The 8,445-nt window shown below is 37.7% G+C and overlaps 1 protein-coding gene across 1 annotated transcript; it reads left to right on the top strand.

Annotated features, from left to right (window-relative positions):
* The first annotated feature begins 104 nt into the window (after positions 1-104).
* Positions 105-7,791, top strand: LOC110993382. Its single transcript, XM_022259634.2, has 14 exons — positions 105-197; positions 1,915-2,035; positions 2,463-2,558; positions 2,892-3,017; positions 3,816-3,954; positions 4,118-4,173; positions 4,562-4,643; positions 4,988-5,047; positions 5,487-5,558; positions 5,779-5,933; positions 6,229-6,324; positions 6,777-6,903; positions 7,313-7,411; positions 7,645-7,791. The coding sequence occupies exons 1-14, from the start codon at positions 128-130 to the stop codon at positions 7,750-7,752; spliced, it is 1,407 nt and encodes a 468-aa protein (XP_022115326.2). The 5' UTR covers positions 105-127; the 3' UTR covers positions 7,753-7,791.
* Positions 7,792-8,445: the final 654 nt, after the last annotated feature.

The following is an 8,445-nucleotide window of genomic DNA, read 5'->3' as shown; positions in this document are numbered from 1 at the left end:
GTCGCACTTACATTCTAGTGGGAATAACTTAATATTGCGTAAACACTTTTCTTTTCGACATTACCTTGTTAATACCACCTAAAGTAGAAAATCATTTCAGTATATTAAAAATCTTCAGATAGCCGCCATGAAAATTGTTTTTATGTTCTGTATATCAGTGGTTGTAGCTGGTCCAGCGAAGAGCTACAAGGATCAGTGTAAGTAAGATTTCTCTTCCTTTACACTGCTGACGTGTTTAGGTGCTGCTCTTCCTACAATCCCCTACTATCTATTCCCTCATTTATTTGGAAACAAAACAGATACATATTTTCAATAAAAAAAACATAATTCAGTCAAAGTCTGGGGTCATGTATTGGGCTGAGTAGCGATGCTCGACTCGGAGGCTTGATTATGTCTTTTTAGACTCCTAGTTGACACACGTCGACTGTAAAGTCTGACACATTAAGTTAATTTATGGCATAACGTAATCAAACTAGTCCTAAATCCTATTCTATAATATTTGTCTCAGAACGTCGGGAAGGATGTGGACATGGAAGGCCTACCTACTTTTCTACAAAATTCCAGGTCTGATATAAAATTATAAGGGTTAAAGGTTGGTGGACTCAGTTTCCGCATTTAGACTTTCATGAGGTCCGTTGCAAGTCAAGTTTTGGCTCACTTAGCCAGCCCAGCGCCTTCCAGAAGTCCCCTGGGCACTTCGCAAGTTTCACAGAGCGACCTCACCGAAAATTTCATCTATTGCTGTTTCTTTCCGGAAGGGTAAAGGGTACGATTATATCTATCTTTATCTATCTTCTTCGCTGCAGTTAGCGTTGTTTTTATGTAGCCGCTAGCAGTGAACATGGCGAGCCTCTGGATGCGTCCAAGACGTTACTCGTGATTACCGTTCGAAGTTCCGATCGTGGCTACCAGGGCTCCATAAGTTAGCGTTGGCCAGATTCCAGCAGTGTATAGCCATAAAAATGTTTTACCCGATAAACCCCATTTGACGCCTCGTATGTTTGCATTGATAGAAGGCGATCGTTCCTTTGTTTAGTTTATGTTCCAGGTGTTTGTTCCAGGGCAGTTTGCTGACTTATCACACCTAACTTGCTTTACTCCTTGAATTTTACCAATAAAATATTACTCATAAAAATACTAAACATTCAAAGAATACCTAAACGAAGATTAGACTAACAAACTTATTATGTGGTCATTCTATTATTATCTATGCATCTATAAGAAACCACTGGCTAGACACTTTGACCCTCCTTTTAGGTACTATGCTTTCTGTATCCATTTCTTAATAGTCAAGTAGGTGATAAGCTGTGCCAGACATTAGGGTCTGTATTAGAAAATTATTCTTGATACGAGCGTTAAAAAGTTGATGCACTACCAGGGTTGTACGGCCTCAGGGATGAGAGTTCAAGAGTTCAGTTCAGACAATCAAACAACTCTTGTGAACCCAGAATATATACTCCACCTCTATAAACATGGAGAGTATAGTTGCTCAGCTGAGTCTCATCATCATCAGTATCACCTCGACGTTCGTCGTTCTATAACTTGCTAAAACAGTTAAAAACCGTATTGCTACACATCACTGTTAGCTGCCCACTGAAATATTTCCGAACCAATTCCATTTAGGATCCTTTAATAAAAGAGCTTACCAATTCTACTACGCCAGAGCATTATGAGTGCCCATGGGCGATGTCACTTAACATCAGATGAGCCCCCTGTCCGTTTACCCTGTTATATAAAAAAGTTATGTAAAAATATCGAATGAAATCATCAAATCAAGTTTCCTAACCTGGGACATGTTTTTAAAATTTACTGTATTCCGTTAACTATTAAGTAATTTCACTCTAAAACCTATCACTTAAGTTTAATAACAGAAAGGCTGAGTTTTTTAGTAATAATAGTAATAATTCCTTACAGACTGCACTGACCCAAGAACCATGGAGAAACATGAAGTGTACCAAGAGTGGGCTGATGCATACTCCTGCACCAGACATAGATGCCAGCCTGGAGGAAGGAATCTGGCTATATATACTGTTGGGTAAATATCTCTGGACTATTTTGACATTTCTGTTATTATGAGAGGGCATCAAGAGGTAGAGATAGCGCCACCTTCCTGAGACATACAGACGCTCTTTACAGTCGCTCCTGGCAAACGCCCTTAACCGACGATGTTGACAGATGCCCTTGAAAACAATATTATCTAGAGATTCTTATCAATTTTAGCAACACTCAACTCTTTCAAAACATTTGCTCTCTTATTGATAAAAAAATCTGTTCTTGTGGCCGTGTTAACTAAAAGTTAAATTGTGCTCGCGCTTTGTAAATACGTACTTAATATTTATTTTTATCGATGAAACATATTGACGTATAAAATGAGATCATTTTATAACGATAAATATTATAAAAAAATTTGTTGCCCGAGAGCTATGAGGTGGGTTGGTGTTTTTATCATGAATTATTTTTAGTTGCAAGCGTGTAGAAGCCCCAGAGTCGGCGATTGAATGCGAGGAGGTGGTTGAAGATACGAACATGCAGTTCCCCTATTGTTGTACAAGACTCCGGTATGTATAATACCAGAAACACCAGTTTCATGGTACTGGTACACCAGTGTGGTGGAACTGGTCTTACCTTTAAACAGAACAATCTAAGCGTACAACCAGGGTCCAGAAAATAAACCACTCAATCTCACTCAATAAGTTCTTAGCTATTATATAAATAAACGTATTAGCTTGAGACGGAAGGTCCCTTTACGATAGAAGAACTAACTTGCTAGACTTGGTTATTTTTCACAAGTAATATTTTTAATGGCATCTTGTTTTATGGGGCAGGGAACAATCGTGAGCTTCACCTGATCTTGAATAACACTCCAATGAAAATTTAAACGGGAATTACAGATGCCTCGTAGTAGTGCGCGGTGAAGTCTGGACCAAAGTGCTGGGACAACCCTGGGAAAATCTGCCTGCAGCACCATGGAGTCACATGTATAAGATGAAGAAACCGGCTCCTGCTGATCAGCCTAAGTAATTCATATAATAAACAATAGAGTATCTGACCGATAGACTTAAATTTCTTTTATAAAGGTTAAGATTATTAACAATGTTAAGTACGTCCTCCTTTTCGCAATGTGAAGCCAAAGCAAATAAACGAAATAAATAATGTTCATGAGTGAGAAACATTGCAATTGAAAACTTTTTTGAATTTCAATTTTAGAACTCTTTGGTAACCTAACGTAGTACATTGCATTTTGAATTTTTCGTTTGTTTTTGTGAATTGGCGGCAAATCTAAAACTCTTGTTACACGATAAAATGAACCTAACGCGAAAAAAATTCGGTCAATGATTTATTATGACTGTCGTTGTGGGCTTACTCAACAACAATAGGCTGTGATTAGCATTTCTCAATGAAACCCCATCTCGCGGTTTAACGAGTTGAAGCGTGGAAGTAGCAATCTCAATGACGATCCGCGTGAGGGACGTCCTTTAACAGCGACTACTGAAGATATGTCATCTTCATCATATCAGTGCTGTGTGACTGCTCAAAAATATTAAACGAAGAATTAGGCGTTAGGATGCTTTGTACCAAATGGATTCTCTATACTTAACCGAACACCAGAAACACCTTCGGGACTGGTGTCGCCAAATGTTAGATAAGTCCAACGGCGTTAACTTAAATGCTGTATTTTACATTGTCACAGATCCTCACAACATTGCTGTGCCAAGGTCCTTATTGTAACCAACCCACTTGCCTAATGAGAAACAGAAATGTGAAGCACAGACATCTCAGGTTGTAGCTCTTTTCAAGCCTATCTTTCATTACAGGGCTACCATACAAGGGCCGATATACGAAATACAGGCTGAGAGTAATGAAGATAAAGTTCTACGTTCTTCAAAGATATCCACCTCGAAACCAGATTGCCAAGAAATAGCGCCTAGAGCAGCTGGATCACCTGACTTTGTTGTAAGTTTCTCAGAAACAGGATATGATAAAAAAATAAGAATCCAGAAATAATGATAAAAAATGCCTCGAATTTCTTTGTATCATCTCAAATCTGAAGCCCAGACCTAAAAAGATTGAGGCGCCACTGGTTCGTTACTATAAATATAAAATTCTTTGTTCATAGATCGCAATACAGACGACAAATGATGAAAAAGAAAAGAAGCAATTCGAAAGTTTAAGGTAAGTTACTTCACATTGGGGCATGGGACTCGTTCGTAAAAAAATGACAGAGCAACTCCTCCATATTGTGTCAAACATTTTTTATATTTCCATGATTACCTGATTTAAAGTCCTATGTCCCCCAAGTCATTTCTCATCGCCAGGTCTTTTTCAGTGGCTAGGTTTTCTTTTTTCCCCTTGACCCCAATGACTGGTACTGTGACTTGGATCCGTCCTTATCCTTATTGCATAGCTCCCCTAACTGATGATTAGAGATTCTCTCGGGCCTAGAATTCCATGGATTTGACGAAAGTTACCAATATTACCGTTAAGCTATTTTAATTTAAGACGAGGAAAGATTTTCGTCCCTGTTCTGTGATAACGCTATGATAATTCTTTGGTGTTTCAGACGCAAACGCAATCGTAGAACGACATCTGTTCCAGAAGATACCGACAAAGAACAGAATTCAGATGTAGCGGTTACTGAAATTGTGAGTATGCCTGCCTGGACTACAAATTTGAGGTGTGGTGTGTGGCACCGTTTCTTAATAGGCACGTAGGTGATCAACCTTCCAAAGCACGTGGTCTAATGAAGGTATAATCATGGTTTTCTTCAAACGAGCCAGTTTTATGCTACTCTAAGTCAAAAGCTAGATTGTAACTATTTCTTAAAAGCCTTAACATCACATCACATCACATTTCGTAACGTTATTAATGGATCCTAACAAGAAAAACAAGCATGGTACTCAAAAATAGAAGTAGACATGCCGTCAGACAGTCAGAATTTTTATTTTATTTACTTTGTTTACACATTACTTAAATTTGGTCTTGGCAGATACCCTCGGAATCAGAAGAAAAGTATTACAGGCACGGGGTGACTGAAAAGGGCATTAAGGTATAAAATTATTATATTCCTCACCTTTTAAGTGATAAGTGGGTTAAGTGATACGTAAGACATTGCCTGAAGCACGCTCATCGACGGCCCTTTAAGAATTCAGTACGCTTTTAATAAATTCGGTACCTACGACAAATTGGTACGGAAATACTTCAATCAGCTCAGTAGAAGAACGACGGACTTCGAGGTGATGCAGGTCCGACGAAACTCGTCAATGATTTGGTTCTCTCTTTTTTGAAGGACTGTCAAGTGATACTACCGCCCTTGGACACTCACATTAACATAATGCTCGGAAGTGAGTTGCCGTCCTTTTAGGATTTGGTACTCTCTTTTCTTGAAGGAACAAGTTAAGTGATACCACCGCCCATGGGCCCTATATTGCTCGCTGGGCAGGTTTTAATCAACCATAAACAATTGTCTATATAGGTTTTTTTTATAGAATCAACAATGGACAGAAATACCCCAAAGCCAATGGAATGAGCATGACAAAGATGATGCGGTGGTAGTTATTGTGAGTTTTTCCTTTGTTTTACTTAAACTGTTTTTTTCCATTTTAGATTTAAAAATATTTTTTTTTATGAAACAGCATTACTATATATAGTTTTGTATAAAACAAGATTGGTGTTCTTTTTCCGCGATTTCCGATCATGATGCGTGTGACTGATCTCTTAGGTGCTTATTCTTAAGCTGTCACCACAAATTCTAGTTTGACGTTTTGATTTATAACCCAGGATACAGCAGATGCTGAAGAAAAACAAGAGAAGCCGGCTCTGCAGGCCCTGGTTGATGCAATTGGAAGTCGGATGAGGGATATAGAAAATGTCGTCCAGAAGATGAGTGAGAAAGTGCAAAATAAAGTCGAGCCATTCGCAAGTTTGGAGAACAGGTAAAGATCTTCTTCACCTGCATAATAATAATAAATAAAAATTTATAAGAAGAAAATTAATTAAATCTAAAAATGGGGATCATTTTGTGCTAACTTTTAATTAGCTTAAATCTTTAAGTAGCTGTGCATTTGAACCCAAGAGGCCCAAAGGGGACAAAATTAATTTGGAGTAAAGACTGTTGTTCGAGCATTAGATTTATTATTTTCCGCCTGCTCTGTGCCCGCAACGGCTTTTTGTTTGAGTGTGAGAGAGATTTTTCTTCTATACTCATCACCTTTATAACGAACTCTATAGAATTTCAAGGCAATCTGAAAACGACGGAAAGCCAGAGCAAGAAGAGAAAGAGCATGAGAAGTTTAAGACAGCCAATAAAGATGATCACTACAAGCGGTTAGTGTTCACTATAAATATAATAAATAACTCTCATTTATTTCTTGAAACAATAATTTATTTCTACAAAAGGTGCACACACTTAAAATTTTATTGACAAATAATTACGATTTTAACTTTTTTTTAAAGAACCGCTTAGAGAGATACTTATTTTTATTTTTATTAGTAGGTAATGGGCTCTACCTCTAGTAAGATAAATCAAGTAGAGTTTAGCCTGCGTTTGCAATGTAAGCGGGAAAAATGTAATTATTTACACCTACACTATTTTATGAATGTTATATATCTATAAACCTTCTTCTTCAATCACTTTATCTAAAAAAAATCTTAAAAAACCGCATCAAAATCCGTTGCGTAGTTTTAAGCATACGTAGGGATATATGGACAGAGAAAGAGCCTTTTTTATACCATGTAGTGATAATGAATATTAATGGTAGTCTAATATATTTTTATAGGTTTTCTGTGAGAAATCGAAGTAGATACCTAGGAGGTACGACGGAGACGAGTGATCAGCCGATATTTGTTGATGATGGGTACTTCAGCGATGCCAGCAATGTTATAAGGCGTGCCAATCCACCAAAGGTACGTTTTTAGTTATATTTCCGTCTGGACAAACACAATTGTTCAACAATTTAAGGCTTTTTAGCCACGTATAAGGGCTGATTCCACAGCACATTGTAATGTTGCCGAAGCAATTCGCCTCAGGTACACAAAGGACCTATTAAAAGGACGGTAACGCTTTCGATGCTTCTGTAATTTTGAGTGTCCTTCAGACACTCTTGAAACACTTAAACTTGGCGGCTTCTTGCCATTTGCCCTGTTTCATAAAAAAACCTGTCCATGTTGTAAACACTGACAGTTAAATTTCGAGATTCAAATGTTATATTACGGTGATACAGGGCTGTACCACAAATCAACAATTATTTGTGCTTACAAATATAATTGTTTCCACTGTGAAATACAGCATAACATTGTGTATTTGAATATTCAGGAACCACCCACATACATGGCCCCAGTTGAAAATCGTCGCCACCACGAGATACTTGAAACAAAACATAAAAAGAAGCATCTTCATAAGAAACATGGAAAGGTAACTTATAAATCATAAAATGTACATATTATATACCAATAGTTTTTAGGTCTAGATCTCAGATTTTTGTAGCCCTGACCTAAAAGGCAACTGATTTTTTTTTACACGTTACAAGAACTTCTATAATACTTAAAACCCAACCAAAAAATTGATTCCCGTGGATACCTTAATTCATCCTAAATTTGGGGTAAAACCAAAGTCTGCATTAACCAGCTAATATATAAATATCCCAGGGCCACAAGAAACATCACAGCAAAGACGACAAACGAAAACATAACAAAATAACTTCAAATGAAGACAAGAACATCGTGTCGTTGGAGGATACAAGTGATAATAAATAGTTCATTACCATTTAAGTAAATAAATTAATGATTTATGTATTCGCGTTTTTTATTTATAAATAGTTCCTATTTCGCTAAAACAGATAATCATATATCGATTTTTTTCCAACGCCGATAAAAAAGTTTCACTTCAAAAAACACGAAGCTGTCTATTAAATTATTTTGTGCACAATGTTAGTAATATGTTTACCTAATTTTACTTTCTTGAAATAGATAGCTCAGAAAAAGAATTGCACCAAATCCTATGGGTATGATAGAACCAATTTCACCTCTCTTCTTACGCAGTTGCCCATTTTCGTGGACTTAAAAATATCCTTGACCCCCCTTAACATATAGTTTATGTAGCGAGAGTTTGGTACGGTGAAGATGTACAGTAGAAGATCACCGTACCAAGGGCCAACCCCACGCTAACCCCACCGTTAGCAAGTGTGCGGCCCACTTGGTTTCCCTCTGCCCTGAAGATGTGAAGCTTCATGGGGAGTCGCCGTCTACTACGGCACGTCTTAATCCAGGAATCGTAGCGTTGGACCTGCAGCGTACTCAGTGCTGAGCCACGTATGCCATGTCATCAGTGTCAGTATGCGCCTTTCTGTGCATACCAACTAATATCAACCAAGAGGCAACTTAATAAAACTTTAATTAGTGTCTATGCAATTGAGTCCAACGGCCAAGGGATTACTCCAAAAGGGTAAA

This window comes from Pieris rapae, chromosome Z (assembly GCF_905147795.1).
Source record: "Pieris rapae chromosome Z, ilPieRapa1.1, whole genome shotgun sequence".
In the NCBI taxonomy this organism is placed as follows: domain Eukaryota; kingdom Metazoa; phylum Arthropoda; class Insecta; order Lepidoptera; family Pieridae; genus Pieris; species Pieris rapae.
Note: the sequence above shows the minus strand (reverse complement) of the source record. Positions and strands in the feature narration are given on the sequence as shown.

Coding starts and splice junctions, on each gene's coding strand:
- LOC110993382 (XM_022259634.2), top strand. CDS start 128: ATGAAAATTGTTTTTATGTTCTGTATATCAGTGGTTGTAGCTGGTCCA. Junction 198..1,914: donor GAAGAGCTACAAGGATCAGT/GTAAGTAAGATT, acceptor AATTCCTTACAG/ACTGCACTGACCCAAGAACC. Junction 6,325..6,776: donor AAAGATGATCACTACAAGCG/GTTAGTGTTCAC, acceptor ATATTTTTATAG/GTTTTCTGTGAGAAATCGAA.